The 26317-nt window shown below is 37.3% G+C and overlaps 2 protein-coding genes and 1 long non-coding RNA gene across 3 annotated transcripts; 2 read left to right on the forward strand and 1 right to left on the reverse strand.

The window, feature by feature from the left end:
- The first annotated feature begins 4426 nt into the window (after positions 1-4426).
- Positions 4427-10234, forward strand: LOC104225063 (CASP-like protein 5B3). The gene is made up of 3 exons (XM_009776828.2): positions 4427-5024; positions 9548-9680; positions 9779-10234. The coding sequence occupies exons 1-3, from the start codon at positions 4894-4896 to the stop codon at positions 9971-9973; spliced, it is 459 nt and encodes a 152-aa protein (XP_009775130.1). The 5' UTR covers positions 4427-4893; the 3' UTR covers positions 9974-10234.
- Positions 10235-11700: 1466 nt separating this feature from the next.
- On the forward strand, positions 11701-14319 carry LOC104225080 (uncharacterized). The gene is made up of 3 exons (XR_710508.2): positions 11701-12281; positions 13361-13836; positions 13918-14319. It is a non-coding gene; the product is annotated as an uncharacterized lncRNA (long non-coding RNA).
- Positions 14320-14403: 84 nt separating this feature from the next.
- Positions 14404-18470, reverse strand: LOC104225068 (transcription factor bHLH104). The gene is made up of 5 exons (XM_009776833.2): positions 18136-18470; positions 16131-16211; positions 15744-15821; positions 15176-15338; positions 14404-14957 (listed from the first exon to the last, which is right to left on the reverse strand). The coding sequence occupies exons 1-5, from the start codon at positions 18252-18254 to the stop codon at positions 14712-14714; spliced, it is 687 nt and encodes a 228-aa protein (XP_009775135.1). The 5' UTR covers positions 18255-18470; the 3' UTR covers positions 14404-14711.
- Between the last annotated feature and the right edge of the window lie 7847 nt (positions 18471-26317).

Raw genomic sequence — 26317 nt, forward strand, 5'->3', positions numbered from 1 at the left:
TCATATGAGGAGGAGCCGGTAGTTATTCTAGATCGGTAGGTTCGTCAGTTGAGGTCGAAGAGTTTCCCTTCTATTCGTGTTCAGTGGAGAGGTCAGCCTGCTGAGGCATCGACCTGGGAGTCCAAGTCTGATATGCGGAGCCGTTATCCCCATCTTTTTCCCGACTCAGGTACTTCCTTCTTATGTCTGTTCGAGGACGAACGGTTATTTGTTTCGAGGCCTAGATACCTCCCTTTTACCTCACCTTGATTTGCATGCGTGGTCCGGACCTATATCCGGAAAGCCCTCTATGTGAATAAAAATGAGAAATAGAAATTCCTAGAGTTAAAATTTTGATTTTTGGTTGACTTTGGTCAATATTTTTAGCAAACGGACCCGGATCCATGTTTCGTCAATCTCGGGAGGTCCGCAGTAAAATATGGGACTTGAGCGTATGCCCGGAGATGAATTTCGAGGTCCCAAGCCTTAGAAATCAATTTTTGAAAGAAATTGTTTTGTTGAATTATCCAAGAAATGAAGAAAAGAATTAATGTTTGAAACCATTGGTATCGGGCCCGTATTTTGGTTCCGGAGTCCTGTACAAACTTGTTATAGTATTTGAATGATAACTGTGAAATTTGGTGAAAATGGAGTCTATTTGACGCGAGTTGGACTTTCGGTTGAAGAGTTATGAACTTTAAGTGTTCTTGATGAATATGATGAGTTTTGAGTTTTAATCCATGGTTTTACATGTTATTTTTATGATGTGATCGCACGAGTAGGTCCATATAATGTTTTTGAATTAGTATACACATTTGGTTTGGAGTCTCGAGGGCTTAGGTGAGTTTCGGGTAGGTTCTGAGATGTCTTAGGCTTAAAATATGGATGTTGCAGGTTCAAAGAAGTGAAAATCTTTGAACCCACCAATGCGGTCCGCATTGAATTTGTGTTGTCCGTGGTGGGGGCTTTGCGGCTGCACTCGATTTTGTGCAGTCCGCACAGGTTCACTGGTCCGACTTCGGAAGTCTATATCTTTTGATCTACAAGGAATTTTGAGATGATTCAAAAACAAAAGTTGTATCCCTTCGTGTCTAGTTTCCATAAAGATAAATAAATTACAATTTGCACATATTTAAAGAAAGGTATGACCAAAATACTAAAGCATGTCACTGCAGTCAACCTTGTGAGCTCCGCGGTCGCACTCCTTTTTGTGCGGTCCGCACAGAGGGTCTAAGAGGGGTATATTTAAACGGGATTTTCAGTTATTTTTCATTTTTCAAAACCCCAAAAACATAAGAGGCGATTTTTCAAACAACCTTTCTTCTCCAAAATATTAGTAAGTGATTTTCAACTCATTTTCCTTACTCCTTAACTTCTTTTTACAAGATTTCATCCTAGAATCTAAGGTTTTCATGGTGGAATTGGGAATTTTGGGTAAAACCTAAGAATATTGAAATTTGGGGATTTAGACCTCAAATGGAGGTCAGATTCCAAAACCAATTATATATCCGGGCACGGGGGTGAATGGGTAATCGGGTTTTGGTCTGAATTTCGGGTTTGGACCAAGCAGACCCAGGGTCGATTTTTGACTTTTTGGGAAAAACTTTAGAAAACTTATTTCCAAGCATTAGAATTGATTCATTAAGCATTTATTAATATAATTAATTAACTTGTGGCTAGATACGAGCGAGTTGGTGGTGGAATCAAGAGGTAAAGCAATAGTTGAGGCTTGAATTGTGTTCGTGGCATCGAGGTAAGTGTTTGGTCTAACCTTAGCTTGAGGGATTAGGAGTTGTATCCTATTTGCTATATGTTATTTGTTGAGTACGACATATAGGCATGGTGACGAGTATCTATACGTTGGTGTCAAGCATGCCCATGAGTCTTATACTATGATTAATGTGACTCCGTTTGTATTGGTCATGCCTTTTGTGATGATTTCTATTATTGAGCAAGGCTTGTGGAAGTAATATTGGTATTTGAATATTGAAGAGCGTTGGCTCAAGTTGTAAAATGAATTGTGAAAGTATATTGGAAATTGAACCTTATAGAGCATTGGCTCAAGTTGTGAAGTGAGTTGTGAAGTAAATATGAAAAGGAAAAGAGAAGAAGATTTTTGATATTGTTCCCTCGCCGGGATTCGATTGTTGTATTGTTGTTCCCTTGCTGGGATTTTATTGTAATTTCATTTATTTCCTTGCTCTTATTTCTTATGATTATTATTTTGGTAAGAGAGTGTTAAAGCACGAAAGGTGATGCAGTGCAGTTGTCCTTGATTTTCCTGAATCTTGCTGATAATTGAGTTATATTGTCCTTTACGTTTATTTACGGATTTTCTGTTGTTACTTGATTTTATTATGATGTTATTAATTCCCTTGTCGGGATATTGTTGTTCCCTTATTGTTCCCTTGTCGGGGCTCATTTGTGATTGATATTGAATTGTATATTGGGATCGGATTGCACGCCGCAACAATATTATATTTGGATCGGGTTGCACGCAGCAACAATATTATATTTGGATCGGGTTGCACGCCGCAACAATATTATATTTGGATCGGGTTGCATGCCGAAACAATATTATGATTGGATCGGGTTGCACGCCGCAACAACAATATAATTGGATCGGGTTGCATGACGCAACAACAATATAATTAGATCGGGTTGCACGCCGCAACAGTGATAAATGATATGGATCGGGTTGCACGCCGCAACAGTGTTTTTATGATTTGGATCGGCTTGTGCCCCGCAATAGTAGATAATAAAAGTGTTTATTGGTTGGTTACTATTTCCTTATTCTTTTGCTGTGAATTCTAAATTGTCTTTATGCTTTTCTCTCGAATTACTTTTGATAAATGATATTCCCCCGTAGCATGTCCCCCTCCAATCTTTAATTATTTATTTCTGTTTTATTTTCCGCTGTATATAATGTAACTGCACAGGTTTAGTTGGTAGTCTGGTCCTAGCCTCGTCACTACTTCGTCGGGGTTAGGCCAGGCACTTACTAGCACATGGGGTCGGTTGTGCTGATACTACACTCTGCGCTCTTTTATGCAGATCTCAGTGCTGTAGACTTCGGACCGCATTGAGATTGTTGTTTCTTGTTCATCAGGCGACCCGAGGTAGTCCGCAGGCCTTGGCGTCTCCTCCTATCTACTATTCATGTTTCTTTCATGTATTTCCAGAGACAGTGTTGTATTTATTTCTTTCATGATTTTATTTGTAGTACTCCTAGACAGTCTGTGAAGTTGTGACACCAGTATTGGGTAGATTTGTTATGGATTAGTATTAGTAGCATTATTAAAACTTTACAATGCAGCCTTCCGCTTATTCAATTCTGTCGTTATCTAATTGTTGGCTCTTAACTGTTATTGGATTAAAAAAATGGAAACAAGGTAAATAGTTCAGTTGGTTGGCTTGTCTAGCTTTCACTAGTAGGCGCCATCACGACTCACCGAGGGTGGGAAATCTGGGTCGTGACAGATATATAGCTCCAATCTCAATTCATTATATATTAATAGATATGCTCATTGAAACTTAGGTCATGTGCGGTTAAGATCATTTTCATCCCTTAAACAACTCCAATATATTCCAGTTTACTTCTCTCTTCTTATTACCATCCATTCATCCTTCTAAACATAAGATTTATGTATTTTATGCCTTCATAACTATTCACATATCTTTGTGTCCAACTTAGAGTTTGAGCGAGAATATAATACTTAGCAAAAAGTTTTTCGGGGTTTCACATAATGTGAATTGGAGAAAGTAATAATCACGTCCCAAACTAATTGGGATCAGTTATATGAATCTTCATTCATCTTACTCAATTTACATTATTATACTATGTAAATACAGATAAATAATATTAAAAGTTCTGTATATTTAAATAAAAGTTACATTAAACAAAAATTTGAGAGAATTCCAAATATTATAAACATTCTAAAGACAAACTTGAGTATGTATATTCCACGACAACGAAAGGAAAGAAAAAGAAATCCAATGAAACAAATGTTGACAAGGAAAAGTCAGAGCTTTCCTAAACCAACCAACTAGTAATAGTCATTGGTGGTTCCAATAAAGATTTTCCCAGGGAGAGAAAAAAAAAATTATGTGAACAAAGTCATACTCTTTAATCTTTGTGTTCTAATTTATATAAATCTATTTGATTAGACACGAATTTAAAAAAATAAATAAAAAATTAAAATATACGATCCTAAATAAATTATGTAAAATTTATGTGAATATAATTCTTTTAAAACTTGTAATTTTAAATATGATATAATATTTATATAGCTCTTAGCTTCTCATTAAGAAATTAAGCTCAATTATTTTTAAATTTAAAAAAAAATTATTTTTGAAATAGATTAAAAAGAAATTAAGTTCGCATAAAATCGGATCAGGGAGTATTTTTTTTTCCCCTTTAATTGGGAAAGGCCATGGGATATTTAACAAAACAGTGCGTGTAATTGCACAATCCAAGTTTCCAGCTAGCTGTTCTCTCTCCTTTCCTATACCAACTCCCCCCACCCCCCACCCCCAAAGCCACCTCACCCTTCTCTTACCTCATTGTACTTTTTTTCGAAAATAGGCAAATTCTCATAGATTCTTGAATTTTAGCATCTGGGGTATCAAAATCTTTAACTTAACTTGGTGTTTTTTTTTTCTAGCTCAAAAGGGTACTTTTCTTTGTTTAATCTTGAAGCGGTTGTAGTAAAGTAGCTAAGATTTCTTGATTCGTCAGTTTGTTGGAGAAAAGTTATAGTTTTTGGTTGTTGCTTAATCAAGAACTTAAATTTGTGTTTTAATTTGCTTCAGAAATGGTTAAAGAAAGGTTCTTTGGATAATTTTTTTCTTAGTTGGGTTTTTTTAACCCATAAAGAAGGATAAAAGTTGATTTAAGTTTGAGGAAATATACAAATGAGGGATTTTGCTGGTACACCTGGAACTTTGACTGGGCTATTTCTGAGGATGGCTCAGTGCTTTTTTGCTGCTGGTTCAATTGCTTCAATGGTTACCTCTAAAAACTTCTTCAATGTCACTGCTTTTTGGTATTTCTTCCTTTTCCTTTTCTAAATTCTGCATTTATTTTTGCTGTGTAATTTACTTGTATTGACGAGCTATTTCAGCAAATGAATAATTTTGTTTAGCTCATCTCCTATTTCTTTTTGAGAATTAGTTAGTTACCTTTACTCAAACTAGCAATTAGGTGAGTTGTTTGGACCCTTTGGGGAGCCTTGACGTAACTGGTAAAGTTGTTGCCATGTGACCAGTAGTTGCTCGTAACTGGTAAAGTTTCGAGCCGTGAAAACAGCCTCTTATAAAAATGTAGGTAAGGCTGCGTACAGTAGACCTTTGTGCCAGCCCTTCCCCGGACCTGCGCATAGCGGGAGCTTAGTGCACCGGGCTGCCCTTTTTTTTTAAATTAAATTTGGACCCTTTATTTGGTGAGGAATGCATGATTGAATCAGTATACGAATGTAGAATCAACTAAGCCAATTCTCAGTTTCTTTTAAATCTTGATGCAGTTCTTGCCATTGTTCTGCTACTTTGGTAGGTGCGCAAATAGTGTTTACCTTGTTAATATTTATGAAGTTCGTGAGCAGAAGGAAGTCTAGTGCCAGTAAAAATTTGTTGAGTTTCAAATGCTTCAAGCTCGTAAAGGTCTAAAACTTTAGAAAGCTCAGTCTTCTTTCCTCAAGGACAATCAACAAAAAACTTATATATATCAATCAACTATGCCTCGAACCTAAATTAGTTGGGGCTGCCTCTTGGATCCTTTGTATTCGCTATGCTTTGCAAATCTCATGTAAGCAAAATTAATAAAGAACAGAAATAAGAGGCATAATTGAAGCATTCATACAACCGTATCTTAAGAGGCAAAATTAATAAAGAATAGAAATAAGAGGCATCATGCAAACTTTTCCCGAGTTAACAAAGAGACTGATTTAATCCGATAGATGTTTTCTTCAACCTTCTCGTCTGAATATCATTGTAAGAGTATTTTGGTCTACCCATGAAAGTCACCTCCTCATGAGCAAGAGATCTGAGCCACAATGTACTCATCAAAGCATTCATTCCATGTTTCAATGCTTTGAGCTTTTGTGCAAATCAATGATCAGTTTACATCCCAAAGTTATCTCAACTCTCAACCATCTTTTCTGCTCATTGCATTATTGCTGTAACACTGAAAATTTTCTCCATTTATCAGCAAGATTACAGATTGTGAACCTAGCGGAAATTCTCGGCCTACTGGCCAAATTGTCAACTTGGTTTCAACACTATTACTGCAACTTCTCAAGGATTTAGGTCTGTCTTAGTCTAAAAATTAACTCAATGATGCAATACCAACCCAAACACTTTCATGACTCATGAGATTAAAGTAAAATTTTTATTTCAAGAATTTGTCGAATAGTTCCTAGGAATGATGTTAGTCTTGATTTAACATAGTAATGGCTATTCAATTTCCTTATCGAGAATCCCAGAATACGAGAGAATAACTGGTTTGTCTCTCTTCTCTTGTGTGTTCAATTGAAAAGGAATGGCTAACTTTGGATAACAAAGCATCTCCTCTTAGCATAGCTCCTTTACCATTTGGTTCAGAAAATCTTCTTTTTATTTTTTTTATTTTATATATTTGGTGTATTTGGTCTTTAACAGGGAAAGTATGTAAATAGCATTTTCCTGGACATGTTTCATGTTTGTAGCCAGAACTGCATTATCTGTTGAAGGAGCATCATAGATAATGTAACTTAATGTATTAGGTTACTTCTTTTTGATGAAATAATTGGCTTCATTGATGTCATCAGGAAGATGCAAAATATTACAAGAAGCAGAAGCATAGAAGCTTCAAAAAGCAAAAAAAAAGAACACCTGTTAGCATACTACATATATGCTAACTTAGATACAAAGAGCTAACAAAGTTCACAAATGTTTCGGGGGAATCTACAGGGGAAACATTTGCCCAGCTAAATAAAAACAAAAGGCATTTAGCTTTTAGGGCGTTGTTAGGAGTTGAAAGTCCATCAAAGCATCTTCTATTTCTTTCATTCCATATGCTCCAACAAATACAAGCAGGTATCATTTCCCAGACATTCTTGATGGTCTTATCAACTTTCCAGCTGCCCCAGCTCTGAAATGCCTCCTTCATGTTGTGAGGCATAACCCAGCTAATACCAAAAACAGAGCAAAACATGCTCCAAATATCTGCTGCAACTCTACAATGTAGAAATAGGGGGTTGTTGGTTTCTGCATCCTTTTGACACATGTAGCATCTATTAACTAACTGGAAGTTCCTTTTAACAAGGTTCTCCTGAACATGCCTCATAAAGTGCAGTCCAGCTGAAGCAGATGACCTTGGGTGGTAGTCTGTTTCTCCATATTAATTTCCATGGCCAAAGATCGGTAATTCCATTTCTAGCCATTATTAGTCTGTACCCTGCCTTCACAGAATACCTACCATCACTTGCTCCTCCCCATCCGAACTTATCTGTGATGTGCTCATTTACTGTGACGCCATGTAGTGCCTCTAGCAGTCGAACATAATCAGAAACCTCCCAGTCCTGCAAATACCTTTTCAGAGTAGCATTCCAAATGGGGCCATCCTTATTTTGAATGATTATAGAGTCGGGATCACTTGCAATCTGGAACAGGTTAGGATAGTCAATCCTTAGGGCTGAATTCCCAAACCATTTATCCTTCCAAAATTTGATTTGTTGTCCATTCCCAAATGTAAGGTGGTGGTATTAGGTTACTAATAGAGATTCATAAGATTAATTGTTGTAACATTGTACCAATATCTTACGAGTAAGGACTATTGAACTTGTAATCCTATTTGTCCTAATCCAGTTACGAAAGTTTGTTGTTTTGATCCTATAAGGGAGGTATAGCCTAGTGGAAAGGACCTTCCACTTCCAATCATAAGGTCAGGGTTTCAAGTCACATGGAGCAAACTGAGAAAAGTCAATGTTTGGTTCCTGATTAATGGGGTTTGGGTAGTTGGATTTTGCCATATCAAAAAAGTAAAAGTTTATTCTTTTGATCCAACTGACTACTAGCTGTAGGCAGTGGCGGAGGCAGGATTTCCGCTAAGGGGGTGTGGCTAGTGAGAATTGAGTTAGCAATCTCACAAAGGATTTGAATCCCCTTGACCACTGAGTTATGCTTTTGGGTTGTATCAAGGGGATTTAAAATATAATATATAGAGGCACAAAACGGATTTTGCCTTATATATACCGTGAAATGTTCTGACGAAGGGAGTTCGAGCCCCTTCCGCGCCCCTAAAATCCGCCCCTGGCTGTAGGTAGAACCTGGCCTTATCAATGGCCATTGATGCCCAAACCGTTACCGGTTGTTCTCTCTAATGCGAAACTCAGTCTAACAATGTTGGTCCGAGTATCAGCCTAAACAACTTTTTTGGTGTTGTGAAATAATAATTTAAATGCAAACTGTACAGTAATTGCTTGTGTACCTAAACCTTATAAACTCTTTTAACTTTGTCTCCAGTTTGGGTTTTCAACTTGTACTGGTGGAAGTATATCAAATACTCCTCCTTGTAAAGCTGGATAAAGTAGAAATCACCCGTATGTTAATAACGCTTTAAAGTTTAGTGAAGGGATAAAAGCTTCTAAAATGACTTTTGAAAACTTGGCTTTGCATTAGCTACCACTGTCAATATGTTGGCGGATGTCAAGAAATAGGTTGGAAGTCGTTCATAATGTTGCATGTTTAATGAACTTAGACATGTTCGGAACAATGAAAGCTCAAGCTTAGACATGATGTGGAAGGCTTGACATGGAACATTCAATCTAGTCTTTAGCCTTTACTGCTCTTTAGCCAATATCTTTTACTGAAAACACTATGCAGATTGGAGAGAGTTGCTGCCATGTGACCGGTCACGGGTTCAAGCCGTTGAAACAGCCTCTTGCAGAAATGCAGGGTAAGACTGCTTGCAATAGACCCTTGTGGTCCGGTCCTTCCCCGTACACCTCCGCATAGCGGGAGCTTAATGCACCGGGTTGCCCTTACTATGCAAAGAGAGTGGAAACCATAGAAACAACCAAAAGTAAGGAAAAAAATAATCAAATAACCTTCATTAAGCACTAATGGCCATTTTATCACCTCGTGACTCATGTCTTCCAGCAAGTGGTCTTCCTTGATTTATGAAATAGTTTATCTCAATTAGTTATTGAACCTTGCTAACAGTGGCGAAGCCAAGAATTTCTCCAAGGGTGTTCAATATAGGTTATATAACTCTAAAACCTAATATTTTGCCTATATACACAGTGTAATTTTTTTACGAAGGGTGGTCAATTGACCACCCTTAAGAGAATGTAGCTTCGCCCCGGCTTGCTAATTTCAGTGATTTTGTGAGTTATACATGTTTAAGACACCAGTGACTTATGCATGGTCTTGCATTCTGTTTAAGTAAAAAAATCTTAAATAGTACAGGTTTTGATTGTTGATATATCAATATGTCCAATTGATCACTCCATCATTTTCCCAGACTACTGTGTTCATATGACAATAGACTGTTGGAATTTGATGATTTTCATATGCATGTCATTTATTGCAGCTACTTAATTGCTTCAATGGCTTTGCAAGTTATCTGGAGTATCGGACTTGCCTTTTTGGACGCCTATTTCTTGGCAAAGAAGAAGGCTTTCCACAATCATGTTTTACTGAGCCTCTTCGTAGTTGGAGACTGGGTTAGTATCTGCTGAATGACAGTACGCTCTAAATACACAAGAAACATATTGCTTTACTAATTCTCTTATCAATCTCCTTGGAATGTATGTACTTGCAGTGTACAGCAATACTAACGCTCGCTGCAGCTGCTTCTTCAGCTGGCATCACGGTGTTGTACTTTCACGACTTGGGAAGTTGCAGTTTTGGCGAGGAATGCACCAAGTACCAGTTATCGGTTGCATTTTCCTTCCTCAGTTGGATAACGATTTCCATGTCTTCTCTAATTATGTTCTGGATATGGGCTGCCGGTTAGACATTTCCACAGAGTACTTCCACATTTGTTCCCATGGTCTTTCATTACTATCCAATTTTGAAGTGTGAATAGGAAAAAATTAGGATTGAGAGAGTGTTCATTTGTATACTTATACTCCAGAATATTTTTTTTTTCCGTTCCTCGTCCGTATAGAAGAAACTGTAATTGATCACTTGATGTTAATTGAGGAAGGCCTTTTTGTCCTGCTGACCTAAACTCAACAATATTCATGGATCGTGGTTATGTTATTTGGCTTTGTAACTCTGATTAGCGCGGGATTAGTTTTGGCTCGAATTCTGTATGTGTGTGTTAAAATTCATTTGATAAATACAAATAAATTGATTTCGAACGCAATATATCAAATGACCATGGTAGAATTCGGAGGGTTGGGGGTCATATGGTTTAAAAACAAGTTATGCATGGATTGTAATATAGGGATTAGTTATGCAAGGGTTAATAATGCAGGGGATGTAATGAAGAAATTGTTTTTATCGAATGTTTGATTCATTGTATTAAAAATTGGACATATTCTTGCCTCCAACTCCTATGAGAGTTAAGCAATGTAGTAAGTTAAAGGTACGCAATGAATCAAGGAATATGCCTGAAAAGAACATACTTTGTCTTTCCTATGCATATAATCCAACATATCATACAAAGTGACAACAATAATTGGTGAAGATTAGATTGATTTGTCCTTAGTGACAACAAGCTTCAATATATAGTAACTATGTGAAAGGTTGAGTGGAAAAGAAACCAATGTTTTATATGAAATTTAAGGAACCGAATAACCTTGAAAGATAATCAGATGTAATAATGATGTTTTATATAAAGATATTGTGCTCATGGTCAATAAAAATATCTAACTTCTCGTACTTTTTTAAACCAGTTTGCGTGTACCTCAACTATTTCATCGAATATCTGCTAGCTTCCACCAGCATAAATACCAAATAACTCTGCCCATTAAAGCTAAGGTAAATGGAAATGGTTTTTAAAGTTTTACCTACTTTATTGACCGCTAGATCACACCCTTGGGTGCTTGAGTTTTGCACTCAGTTCTCTAACTATCAATCAATTGACTTGTCTTTTTTAAGTGACAGACATGGAACATGGTGCACCTTGGTTAAGTGGTATAAAAGGCCTCCATTATTATTCTTTGTAATCTATATTTCGATTCTTTTTTCCAATTTGTAGTGCATTAATAGTACACTTTAAATCCTTATAATTTTTCTAATAAATACTCTATTGATCAGACCGACTTAAATGGAGCAAAATGATCAGTGATGGTTCATGTAACCGACCCTAACTTATTTATGACTGTGGTATAGCTTTTTTGAACATTATATTAATCATCAACAAGGAATTCTTGGTGCTACGAATATTATTGGTATTAGCATTAAATTCGCCTTCTCCTATCAGCATCACTGCAACAATTTTTTGTTTTTAATTTAACTTCAAGAATAGTTAGGTACAATAACATGTATCCCTAAAGAGCAAATAAGAATATATCTTTCATCCCTGGTAAATAGAAAGTTTAATTACCAAAAAAAAAAAAAAGAATATATCTTTCAGTGTTGGAAAAGTTCTCAGGTTAACGATAAGAATAATGAAAAGAACAGGATACTAACAACAACAAGCACTTGGTATCAAAACTCATTCCTCTATATAAAGTATAAACTGCTTAATGTTGGTGTTTAGTTTGTTTAAGGCATAGAAGAGCATAGGGATTGATGGCTATGAAGACATACATAGGAACTTACAAAGAGGTTCAGGCCTCACATCCTTATGGTTTTGGCTCAAATTGCTTACACTTTTTTATACTTCATAACTTAAGCTTCCTTCAGTTCTTGAGCCGAGGGTCTATGGAAACGGCCTGTCTACCTTCATATGGTAGAGGTAAGGTCTGCATACACATTACCCTTCCCAGACTTCGACTGGGTTTGTTGTTGTTGTTATTAACGGAAGCTTCCTTCAATCATGGATCATGGAATGAATCATCATGTCTACATAACTTATCGGTCTATTGTAGCTGGTTTTGCCATTCTACCCTTTGCCTATTTTCTTGAAAGGTATATCCAAGGTCATCTCCAACCCAAATAACATGCAGACAATTGTTTCATTTCTTCATTAATGTAGGAATGCAGGTGCTCTTAGCTTTACAAGGAGGCAAGACGGGACCGGTGTCGGGGCAGGAGAGAACTAGGATGAAATGCAGCAACCATTTTCTGATGCTTCGGTTGCTTTCTGCAGAAAGACAAGGCCAAAACTAACTAGCTTTGGTGTTGCAGATATTTGTACTCTCTCTACTGGGGTAAGCTCAGTTAAAAAAATATATATATATATGCTGTTTGATGAGGAATATTTTAACAGCCTATACTTCATTACAGAGCGAGTTTAACACGAAACATGTACTTTGTGAGCTTTAACTACAACTCTCCAACTCTTCTTGTCTCAATGGTCAACACTATTGCTGCCCTAACATTTGTGCTAGCAGTCATTCTAAGTACTACAACAACAACAATAACAACAACAACAATCCAGTGTAAATCCCGCAAGTGGGGTCTAGGGAGGATAGGATGTACGCAGCCTTACCCTTATCCTAGAGGGTAGAGAGAATGTTTCCGATAAACCCTCGGCTAAAGAAGATGGAAGAAGCGCTGCTAGCAATTCATAGCAAGATAATATATTTAGAAAACCAAATTGAAGATAGCAATAAAGAATATGAAAGAAGTACCGATAGCAAGACAATATATTTAGAGAACTAAATCCAAGGGTCTAATAGCAATAGAGAACAAGATATGCGATAATATCAAACTCAGTATAAAAGGGTACCATACTAACACTAATACTACCTAACTAATGGAGACAAAGAGAAACGCACGACTACCTACTAACCTTCTACCCTAATCCTCAACCTCCACACCCTCCTATCCAGGGTCATGTCCTCTACATGGAACATATGAACAAGAGATAGCTGAAATCACAGTTTTGTGTAGGTTGGAAGATGCTAACATCCGAGATCCTCTGGTGAATAGCAAAAATCCTAGGAACAATGGTTTCCTTGGCTAGGCATCCTGTTGTGACAATATACAAAGGACCTGTTTTGAAAAACATAGGGCATCCTCTCATCTATATCGAGAGAGGGAATAGTGTTGTCCACGAGAACTGGCTGAAAAGCTTGACTCTCACTGTTGTTAGCTGCATTACATGGTCAATGTGGTACATCATGCAGGTAGCTATCATGAACTTCTATTCTCAACAAAAAAAAAAATGGACGTAAAACTTGCATGAATAATGGAGATTCCTCAAGTAAGATATGTAGGAACTAACTACTGTTTCTGAGGAAAGATCTCCTCCTAACACTCACAAGCTTACACTTGGAATTTACAGGCTTACACTTTGAGAAGATATCCGGCACAACTATCACTGACTGCATGGATGAGTTTTGTCGGTGCAGCACAATCAGCTTTCTACACAACAATAACAACCCAGTAAATCCCACAAGTCGGGTCTAAGGGGGGTACTGTGTACGTAGACATTACCCCTACTCCGGAGGAGTAAAGAGGCTGTTTCCGATGGACCCCCGGCTCAAGAAGACGAAAAGAGACTAGATCTATGTTGCTCGGACTCTCCGAAAATGTGGCAAGATACGTGTCGGATCCTCCAAAAGTAGTGCACTTTTGAAGCCGCTACATTTTGGAGAGCGCGCAACATAACAATAGTTCAGTAACAGTAACAGAAGCCAGAAAGATAATACCAGCATCATAGGAACCAAAATATCAGTTTTCTACTCAGTAATCCTATAACACAAAAGAACAGCTTGGACCATGGGTTTCAACATTGATTTCTGGTCTACCATGTATGGGGTAAGAAAGGTCCAATAGTTTCTCTTCAAAAAACAATTCAGCACTTGCACATTTTGATTAGAATCTGTGTAACTGAAATAGGGAATAGTGGTCTCGGGTTTAGTAGTCTACATACAACACTGGTGCACTGAGCAAAAGGGACCTGTTTTCGCAACGGTGTTCAACCCACTCTCAAGTCTCAACCATACAAGTTGCAGTTCTAGCATATTTCGTCCTTGGTGAAAAGCTCTACACAGGCAGGTAAGCAACCTTTTCATCATATCCTTCAAACTTATGGATAGATACTATATATTGACTCCCCTCCCTTGGCTTCTTCATAGTTTTACTTCTATATATTTTGACACCCCCTAGTGAAAATTCTGGTTCCGCCACTGGTCTCTGCCCTTTATCTGGTGAGAAACAACATGACTTCCATACCTAATCTCACGTATGCTCACCTCCAACGGAAGACATGATTTTCTTTTTCTTTTCTTAGTTTGGGATGTTCAATTAGTTATGTAAGATGTGGCATATTAAAATAGCAGCCAGTTCATTCATACTTCCGTCAAGTCTTATAAGAATCCAAAATTTAAAAAGCTCATAATCAATTGTATCACATAGTCCGGACAAACCAAAATTAGAATGTCTACTTATTGCAAGAGACAAACAAAAATGCAGAAGCCAAAAGGGCAAAAGTCATGTAGCAGATGTAAATCAAATCCAATTCCACCTAGATAAATTATCTGCCATGCATGCACCTCCCTCAAATTAAATATCGAGAAAATGGAGAGGCAAACAAAAGGAGGCAGAGATGAGTAAAAGTAAAAATAGATTAACATGTTACCACTATTTACACGAATTAAGAGGCATATGCCGTACATCATCTTGCAAGATTCTCAAGCAGCAGGAGGCCTGAGCGCATGATCTTGAGATGTGTCTCGGGAAGATGGCGGTAGATACTGCCACATTGGCACATAACCATAACTTGGGAAAACTGCCATCTTATTTACTGCCGGCTGATATGCCGCTGGATGGGGTGGAATAAAACTTGCTGGAGTAGCCGTAGCTTTCAACTCTTGCTCCATCCTCTCTTTGTCTGCCTTCAGTGCGAGTTTCTCTTCACGAAGTTCATTCTTCTCTGCCTGTTTATAAGAAAAAAAATTTGGCTGTTACATCGTACACTAGATCAGAGGAAGGAATTAAAATACTCAAGAGTAGCAACTCAAAGTTTCTTCTAATTTCGGCAAAAGGGAGTGTCATATAGTTAGTACTCAAAACTGACAGTCACAGTAAATTTTACAAGTTACTTTAGCCTTTCAACCTTCCCAGTACCATTAACAGCAGGAAAATCATATCTAACCTTCAACGTTTTGATCTCTTCCATAAGCTTTTGGTTCATCTCTTTGTATTCCTCAGATTCAGTCTTCAGTTCGTTTAGAACACGAATAGCATCGCCAAGTATGGCCATTTTGTCTGTTTTTACAGGTCTCCCAGGTTCAAGAACAGAACATAGCTCTGAAAACCTGCATGACATTAAACAAGATTCAAAAAAATTGATTTAGAACACCAAATTGTCACTTTAAGTACGTTTTAACTAATAGCAAAGTGATTTAAATGCCACTCAGAAAATGACACTTCTCTTTCTAAGAGTGCCTGTCATCCTTCTCTATTTATGATGTATATCCTTTTCAAATTATAATGGCCTCTTTTTGACACACTCGGCTATACTTAGAAGAACTTATACCAATGGCTGCTCCAAGTAAGACTGCCCAAACCAGTAAGAGAACAAGGAAGCTATAAAATTGCAACGAGCTACATCCACGCTTAATCTACAATGTCGATGTTACTGTGTATGGTAGAAAATAATAGAAAAATATCTGTTTTTGAATGCAGAGAGAAAATATGAGTTCATATGAGCATGATAATACCTTTCATTCAATTTTTCCCTTCTTAATCTCTCACGGCAGGCCTTGCTCCCTTGTTTGCTGCAAGATTCATTTCGGCCTCTGTTAAAAACATAACAAAAGAAGACTCAGTAAAAGAAATGCGAATAGATATCACTTTAGTTTCCATGACCTGATTAACTATAAAGTAGTGCTGAAATTTACACCAAAATACCAAACTGAGAAACCCGATCCCTCCCATTTCTATGATTTTAAACACATCTGAATACTAATTCACTTGGTATTTATTCCCTTAATATCATCATGGCAAAGCTAGTCATCCCCATGAAATAATAACCCAAGCATATACATAATTTTCCACCTTTTAAGAAAGACAAAGATATAGTTAGAAGTATCTATATTTACAAATACCTCTTTCGAGGGCATTCTGTTTCTATACACTCCTCCTGAAATGTAGCACTGCTGAGAGGTGCCTCGAGTTCTGTTACAGCTCTGCAACCCAAGGATCAATGAGATACAGAGAAACTTATAAAATAGATTTATGGAACAGGGTCTATATCATCAATTTGAACACGACATATTAACGCAAGGAAAAATCATCAACCCCAATGGATCAGGAAGAACAAGAAAGACAATAACATTAGGATAGAGAATTCCCTTTCACTTCGTCTAACTACCCGATTAGTAAAATTCTCGAGAAGACCATTTCTCTTTAATTCTCCTTGAGCTATAGCTACTACAGAAAAAGTCTTACACAAAACCAAGTGAGAAAAGTTAGTAGAAAAAAAGATCATAAGTCTTTCCCCCTTTATTATGTTTTTTCTTCTTCTCATGTAACAAGAGTTGGGGGTCTATTGGAAACAACCTCTCTACCTTCGCAACCTTCACAAGGTAGGGGTAAGGTCTGCGTACACTCTACCCCTCCCAGACTCCACTTTGTGGGTAAAACCTCTCCTGATATTAAGGAAAAGAGATCTAGTGTGGTACCAGGGATCATTCCACGAGAGAAGTGAAATTAGGTGAAGGAAGACTGAGCAATGATAAGACAATAAGTTGAAGAAAAGGAAATTCAAGAAGTCCAAGATTCAGCTCTTATCTAACAGGAAAAAAGATTTAAGAAGCACAATGAGATGATTATGAGACGATCGAATGTTTTCTCTCGCAACAAGATGCATGTGAACAATAAACTTGCATATTTTTTTGGCAGAGTTGCATTAATTTATGATGCACACGAACTTATGATGAATCAAGTGTTTCCTTCGAGCAGTTTCAATAGTAAAAATATTTTCTAATTCTTCATATCAAGATTAAACAGAAAGCTTCCCGAATATGATCGTGCAATTTCAAAGGAAAAAAAAGAAGAAGAGGAAAGCATAACTTCATGCAGTAATCTAGTAATTTTACTTATACTCTGAAGCATTGTAGACAACCTTACAAATAAAAATAATTCATTTTTCATTTCTCTCTCCCTATTTCCTTATTCTAACGTAGAACACAAAAAGTCCATCAAATTATATGTAACAAATACTCAGGATAATTCAACCAAAAAATCGGAAAGGAAAGCAACTGTCGCAGAACGGCGGAGAAAAGTGGGCTTGTTGGTTACATCTAAATGAGCATTACATCAAGCATATGAAAATATACGAAATAAAACACTAAACAAACAAACAAGCTGGCATTTCGAGAATCGAGATAATTTGAATGAAAGATAACTTGAAACTAGATCAACAAGATTAATTAACTAGCATGTAGGTGATTTTCAATAAGATTAAGGAAAATCTCTTCTTTTTTTTTCCTATAGATTCTGATTATTCCTCTCAAAAAATACAATCAAGATTAAGCTGTATTAAGTGATAACTGAAACATATAAAAATTAAAACAAAACACAAGCCCCACTAAAATCAAGCTATATTAAGAGATAAATTGAATGAGCATATCATAGAATCCCATAGAAAGATCAAATTTTTACAAGCTAAACTTAAAAATTAAGCTGTATAAAAAGAACCCTGCAAGATTAAGCAGCACTAAGATTACATTGAACAAACATAGAACAAAAGCATATAAAAATATTAGATTTTTACAAGCAAAAGAAAAATAAAGTAAAAGCAGTAATTAGAAAAAGAGTATAAATTTTAAAAAAACAACTACTATATTAAGAGATAATTTACATGAGTATATAATAAAAGCCTAATGAAAAGGTTAAATTTTTACAGATAAATTGAACGAGTATATAATAAAAGCCTAATGATAAACTCAAATTTTTACAAGCTAAACTTGAAATTTAATCTAATAAAATCCCACAAGATTAAGCAGAACTAACAGATTACATTGGACAAACATAGCACTAAAAGCATATAAAAAGGTTAGATTTTACAAGCTAATTAAAAAAATCAAAAAGGGTATAAATAAAAAATACCTCTGGTTCTGGTTCTGGATTTGATCATTCCAAAAGAAATCTGAAGGTGCCTCATCTATAAAACTGTTTATATCAATTAAGTCCCAATTATTATCTCGAAATGAATCTAATTGATCCATTTCGAAAAATCAAATCAATAAAAAGGAAAACTAAAAATCAAATATTCATGAAAAAATTAAACCATAAAAGTTGTGAATCTTTTTTGGGGGAAAATTTTTCAACGATAGAGATGACAGAAGATGAAAAAAGAGGAGTCACAAGTCTTGATTCGGTGGCGGAAGCGAAAGCCAATAATTATTGGACACGTGTGAGTGTGCGTCGTCCAATTATTGGTGGCGCCGCATTTTTCCACTGTGATTTTGATTTTTGATATGATGGCCAGGTAATTTCATATGAGGGAAAAAGAAAAATGGAAATAAAAATAAAAGGTAATCTTCAATTTCTTTTTTTTTTAGGATAAAACTAAAGATGAGTGTTTCTAAGGAATTGGTACGTTATCAAGAGATTATGATTTAAACTGTGTTGTGACAGCTGATAAAATTAAAGATATAATTTAAATTAAATTAGTTCAAATTGAGGCACGTATTTGTTTCAAAGGACAGTTCCATTGGCTTTAGGACTCTTACTATCCAATTAAACTTTTTAATCCCTATCAACTACTTGAAAAATAAAAATAAATTAAAAGCAAGGGACGGGAGAATTACCGCAAAACAAGGGTAAAAGTAATTTACCCTTTTCATCTTCTCTTAGTTTTCTTGAAGTTTTTTTTTTTTTGGTAGTAAAGATAGATATTCTATTAAACAAACATACTACACAAGGTAACCCATTATTAGTACTAGTTATATTGTTTGTAGTTCCAACAAGTGAGTTATCATTACAAAATTCAAAAATATTTTGGCTTCTGATATAGCTTCCAGATGCATGCAATGCAGGTGGATCTGGCAAGTCATATATACAAAGTGGCAGCAAGCGTGTAGTAGATACACCAAACTTATCTTCATCCCATATTGTACTAACAAAAGTGGTGGTTTGTCAAAAATCTGCATAGTAGAGTTTCCTTCCAAAAAGCTTCCTGATTTTGCTAGTTGATCTGCTAATCTATTCTGCTCTCTGTACGCATGGCTTACTATTGGATCATGTAGCTGCCTCAGCAGGCGCCTGCAATCATTTAGGAGATTAACATGTATTATATTATTATCATGTAGTAGCCTAAGTACCTCTTTAGCGTCAATTTCCACTTTAAGTGGTGTTAGATTGTGTTGCTGCAAACTTAAGTCCCTGTAATAGAGCAAATATTTCTGTAGTAATAGACGATTGAGAAAGTACTGTACCTGAGAAACCCAAAATCCAGTTTTCCTTATGGTCCCTAATTATTCCTCCAATACCATTTTTATAAGAGAGTGTTGAGTGTGCTGCATCAGTGTTTAATTATATATGTTTAGTTTTGGAGTTATCCATTTTAGGGGAACTCTAATCCGTGTTTGTATTTTATGTGACGAGGCCATTAGATAACAGAATTCAGTCGCTTGTTGAGTAGTAAAATTTTTATTAATCAAATCATGTCTTCCCTCATAAACATTTTTATTTCTAATATTCCAAATATTCCATAGACTTAATGGTAAATAAGTGCGCCTATTTAAGTTGTATGGAAATTTTTTATGTTTATAATTTAGAAATGGAAGTAGTCGCTCCTGAGGTGTAGGATAAATAAGTAGGCTATTTATATAATTACCCATACCCAAAGTATTCCAAAAAAATTTTGCGTTCACACAGGTAAGAAATAAATGATATAAAGACTCATCCTCTTTATGACAGTATGTGCATTCAGCATTAGCAGTGATATTAAGATGTCGTAGGTATTGCAAAGTTGGTAGTCTATTATGGTTAAGTAACCAAATGAAATATTTGATTTTAGGATGTACTAGCAGGTCTCATATCCATTTGAAATGGATTGAAGTATTGTGTTCATTGGCAACTTGATTTTTCAAAGCTTTATAGATAGAATTTACTGTAAATTTTCCATCTTTAGTTAAGGCCCAGAATATACAATCAACCTTGCACTTATACGTGGAGATATAAATGGTTGCTAACAGATTTTTTAAGTCATCAGGGAATTGAAAAGGGAGGTTGTTCCAGTTCCAACTATTGTGATTGTATATTGAGTTAATATTAATATTAGATTGTGACATAGGTAATGGACCACTTATTAAAGATCGAACCATTAGACCAGGCTTTATCCATGTATCATCCCAGAATTTTATATGCTCACCTGTACCAATTTGCCACTATAGTCCTATTTGGCAAAATTTCCATCCTTTTAGTATGTTACGCCAAATAGTGGAGTGATTTATAGCAGAACTTGAACGAACATATTTATTAATTAAAACTTTTGCCCAAAGATTTTGATGTGAATGGAAGGCTCTCCATGCTAGACTTCCAAGTAAAACTTTATTCTTTTGTTGAAGACTCTGAATCCATAAGCCTCCCACTTCAGTTGGTAATTGTATTATTTTTTTCATTTAATAAGATGAATCTTTTTCCTTGTTGTGGTAGATCCCCATAGAAAATTACGTTGGTACTGTTCCATCCTTTTTATAATCGAGGTAGGAATGTGAATATATTGCATAATATGATTTGGCAAATTATTAAGAGTTGATTTAATAAGCATAGATCGTTCCGCCATTGTGAGAAATTTTGTTTTCCATCCTGCTAGTTTAACTTTGAAACTATCTAAGAGGAATTGAAAGTCCGCCTTTTTTTGGCATGTATGGAATATAGGAAAACCCAAATACCGTCCAAAATTTGTTCCTTCCTTAATTTGGAAACAGTCTATTGCCAATTCCTTATCATTTGTCGAGCTGTTTTTTGAAAAGAATAATTTTGATTTCTCAAAATTTATTCTTTGGCCTGAATGTTTGCTAAAATGATTGATCACGTCTATGATAACATTGCAACTTTTATTTGTAATTCTTGAAAAAAGAATTATATCATCAGCGAAGAATAGATGTGAAAGCTGTGGACCTGTTTTAGTAATGTTGAGTGGTTGCCATTGTAGATATTCCATAGATAAGGTAATGCTACGTGAAAACATCTCCATACACATTATAAACAAGTATGGCGATAAAGGATCACCCTGTCTAATGCTTCTGGACGGTGAAAAATATTCCGTATGTGACCCATTGATAAGAATTGAAGTAGAAGTTGTAGTAACACAGGACATGATCAACTTAATTGTAGCTGGAGGGATATTAAAATATTGAAGAATTTTCCTAATGAATGACCATTCCAGTCGATCAAACGCTTTTTCAAGGTCTAATTTTAGCATCATGTAACTATTTTTGCCTTTTATTTTTTCTAAATGATTTATTGCTTCTTGGACTATTATTGCATTATCAACAGCACGTTTTTCTTGTTAAAAACTAGTTTGTGTTGGTCCTATTATTAAAGAAATAATTGGCTTAAGTCGATTGACAATGATTTTAGTAATTAGTTTATAAGTTGTGTTGCACAGACTTGTGGGTCGAAATTGTTGTATGGTTTGAGCATGCCTTACTTTTGGAACAAGGCATATATATAATTGATTGAGTAATATATATAAATGAGGGAATGAAAAAGGTGACTTGGCACTTCTCCTAGACCAAGGATCCTATTTATCTTTTATATCCTTTTTTTTTTTGGTTTTTTCACTTCATTCAACTTAATTTTTAAAAGCTTAAAAGTTACTTTAATTCTCTTTATTAGACCTCATCCCTAAAATCGGCTATGTACAAAGCAAAACCGTTTCCAATATATTCCCTATTAATGCTCCCTAATAACTCTCAATTATGACAAAAACCAAAGGGTCGAGAGAGTGTGTAACACAAAATGATAAAGGGAAATCTTATTGTCACGACCCGATTCCCGATCCCGGTCGTGATGGCGCCTCTCGTGAAGACAAGGCCAGCCAGACCAAAATATAACACCTCTTTTAAACAGTTAAATATCATAACAGTTATAAAGCATGATATAATATCCATAATTTGCAGAATTAACGATAACAACAGTAAAAACCATCTCAACACAGTCTCATACCGGGGTGTCACAAGTTGTGAGCAACTAAGAGAAATCCTGATACAGTCTACTAATCACTAGATCCGATACTATAGTTCTAAGAACATGAAAATGATAAGATAAGGGAGGCACGGGGGCTGCGGACGCCAACAGCTACCTCGTGATCTCTGAAACACTACCTGGACGGGAAGATCAGCACTCAGGAGCGGACTCTGCGATGCCTGAATCTGCACATACGGTGCAGGAAATAATGTGAGTACTCTGACCCAGTGAGTAATAATTATAAATAATAGTTGAAAGCATGAAAACACGTAGAGGCACAAAGCAATTCTATATCAAAGCAGTAAAAATCACGTAAAGCGGTAAATCAGTGAAGAAGTCAAGTGAAATCTCTTTAAATCAGGTAAAACAGGTAATTTAGCAGATAAATAATAAGTAGAAATCTGCCCCTCGGGCATAGTATCAATCACTCAGAACAGTATCAGCTCCTCGGGCTCACTCTCATCACTTAGTGCTCGTTCTCAGCTCTCGACCCATATATCCCTCATAATAACAGAAATCAGAATAACCGCTGCGGCGTGCAGCCCGATCCGTACATCGCTGCGGCGTGCAGCCCGATCCATATAGATAGTCGACTGCGCTCACTGGGGGTGTGCAGACTCCGGAGGGGCTCCTACAGCCCAAACGCTATATTGCTGCGGCGTGCAGCCCGACCCATATAAGTATTGCTGCGACGTGCAGCCCGATCCATAACATATATAATATCCTCACCATTGGGTTCTCAACCCCTCTCACTCATTAACCTCACAGCCTCTCGGGTACAGTAATAGAAGATAGGGGTCTCAGCCCATAAATTCTTCTCATTTAGGAATAGTATGATAAAACCGGCTCGAATTGTTTAAAACAGAAAGAAACATGACCGCGGATATGATTTTTAACAAGTATAGTGAGGAAAAATCAGTCAAAATTCCCGAAGGGTTCAAATAGTTGGCACGAAGCCCAAATATGATAATTAGACCAAATCATGATGATAACAAATAAGTTTCAGTCAAATACGCAGTAAAATCATCAGTCGGGATGGACCAAGTCTCAATCCCCAGTAGTAAAAGACCCCACGCTCATCATCTAGTGTGTGTCTCACCTCAATATAGCACTACGATATGCAATCCGGGGTTTCAAACCCTCAGAACATCATTTACAATCATTACTCACCTCGAACCGGCTACAACTCTAGCTCGTGACGCCTTTGCCCTTCGAATCGGCCTCCACGCGCGTCAAATCTATCCAAAATCAGAACGAATACATCACCATATGCTAAAGGAACAAAACCCAAGCAAAAACAATCGAAAAATATCGAAAATCCCGAAATTATTAAAATCCGAGCCCCGAGCCCACTTATCGAAACTCAGATATTTTTACATCATTAGCTTCCTTATCATACCACGAGTTCATAAATACCAAAAGTTCTCCATTCCGACCTCAAATGGTCCTTCAAATCCCAATTTAAAAGTTCAAAATCCCAAGCCCTAGTTCTTCCATTTTTAGCTTAAATTCCATGAATTTCTAGGTTAATTTCACAATAGATTCGAGTTTTAGGTTCGAAAATCTTACCTCCAATCAATTCTCCTTGAATCCCCCTTTAATCACATTCAAAAAGCTCTCAAAATACTCAGCTATGGAGGAAAAATGGCTCAAAATCGCGGTTGAAATAACTTATAAACTTTCTGCCCAGGGTTTTTTCGCATCTGCGGACAAAATCCCGCTTCTCCGGTACGGCATATGTGGCCCAAACAACCGCTTCTACGGTCACTCACTTACTAGCCAAAACCGCATCTGCGATGGCAAATTCCGCATCTGCGGCAGATGCGGCCACCTTGACCGCTTCTGCGGAAACTGCTCACCCCGCCCACTCTCGCATCTGCGGCTTCCCTCCCTCATGTGCGGCACCTCACCTGCGGTCCCCAATCTGCAGGCACGGAAATACCAGAAGCAGCAGAAAATCTGCAATCACTCAAGTTCCAAAACTTCCCGTTAGCCATCCGAAATCACCCCGGGCCCCTCAGGACCTCAACCAAAAGCACAAACACAACCCAATACCTCATTCAAACTTGTTCCAATCATAAAAACACCTCAAACAACGCCAAATCCATCAATTCACATCGAATTCAAGCCTAGGTTTTCTAAAAACTTTCAAAATACGTTTTCGATCAAAAACCCAACCAAACCACGTCCGAATGACCTGAAATTTTGCACACACATCCCAAATAACATAATGAGGCTAAACAGCTCTTGGAATTCCATTCCGACTCTCGGATCAAAATCTCGCCAACCAATCGGAAATCGCCAAAATTCTAACTTCGCCAATTCAAGCCTAATTCTACTCCGGACCTCCAAAACCAATTTTGATCACACTCCTAAGTATCGGAACTCATATCCGAGCCCTCTAACACATAAGTCAACACCCGGTTGACTTTTCCATCTTAAACCTTGTTAAAAGAGACTAAGTGTCTCATTTCTTACCAAATCCACTCCGAACGCAAACTACCCAACTCGCTCACATAAAACACGGATAACGAAGCATAATGAAGCAGAAATGGGGAAAACGGAGCGGTAACTCATGAGACGACTGGCCGGGTCATCACATCCTCCCCAACTTAAACAAACGTTCGTCCTCGAACGAGTCAAGAAACATACCTGAAGCCTCGAATAGGTGAGGATATCTGCTCTGCATATTCCGCTCGGTCTTCCAGGTAGCTCCTCCACGGGCCAACCTCTCCACTGCACTTTCACTGAAGCTATATCCTTTGACCTTAACTTCCGAACCTAACGACCCAAAATAGCTACTGGCTCCACATCATAGGTCAAATCATCATCCAACTGAACCGTGCTGAAGTCCAAAATATGAGACGGATCCCCAATATACTTCCGGAGCATAGAAACATGAAATACCGGATGCACACTCGATAGTTGGGTAGCAAAGCAAGCTCATAAGCCACCTCCCCAATCCTCTGAAGCACCTCAAAAGGCCCAATGAACCGAGGACTCAATTTCCCTTTCTTCCCAAATCTCATAACACCCTTCATGGGTGAAACCTTCAGCAGAACCTTCTCGCCAACCATGTAGGACACATCTCGAACCTTCCGGTCCGCATAACTCTTCTGTCGCGACTGCGCTGTACGAAGTCTCTCTTGAATCACCTTCACCTTCTCTAAGGCATCCTGAACCAAATCTGTACCCAATAGCCGAGCCTCGCCGGGCTCGAACCAACCAACTGGAGATCTACACCGCCTCCCATACAACGCCTCATATGGAGCCATCTGAATACTCGACTGGTAGATGTTGTTGTAAGTAAACTCTGCAAGAGGTAGAAACTTATCCCATGAACCTCCGAAATCAATAACACAAGCACGCAACATGTCCTCCAATATCTGAATAGTACGCTCGGACTGCCTGTCTGTCTGAGGATGAAAAGTTGTGCTCAACTCCACCTGAGTACCCAATTCTCGCTGAACCGACTTCCAAATCTAGGAAGTAAACTGAGTACCTATGTCTGAAATAATAAAAACTGGAACACCATGCAGCCGAACAATCTCCCGAATGTATAACTCTGCTAACCGCTCTGAAGAATAGGTAGTACACACCGGAATGAAGTGCGCGGACTTGGTCAGCCGATCCACAATCACCCAAATAGCATCGAACTTCTTCAAAGTCCATGGAAGTACAACAACAAAGTCCATAGTGATCTTCTCCCACTTCCACTCAGGAATAATCATCTGCTGAAGCAAGCCACCCGGTCTCTGATGCTCATATTTCACCTGCTGATAATTGAGACACCGAGCTACAAATCCCACAATATCTTTCTTCATTCTTCTCCACCAATAGTGCTGCCTCAAATCCTGATACATCTTTGCGGCACCCGGATGAATGGAATACCGTGAGCTATAGGCCTCCTCCAGAATCAACTCCTGAAGCCCATCCACATTGGGCACATAAATCCGGCCCTGCATCCTCAACACCCCATTATCACCAATGGTCACATCTCTAGTATCATCATGCTGAACTCTGTCCTTAAGGACAAGCAAATGTAGATCATTATACTGGCACTCTGTGATGCGACCATATAAGGAAGACC

This window comes from Nicotiana sylvestris, chromosome 1, assembly GCF_000393655.2.
Source record: "Nicotiana sylvestris chromosome 1, ASM39365v2, whole genome shotgun sequence".
Classification (NCBI taxonomy): Eukaryota; Viridiplantae; Streptophyta; class Magnoliopsida; order Solanales; family Solanaceae; genus Nicotiana; species Nicotiana sylvestris.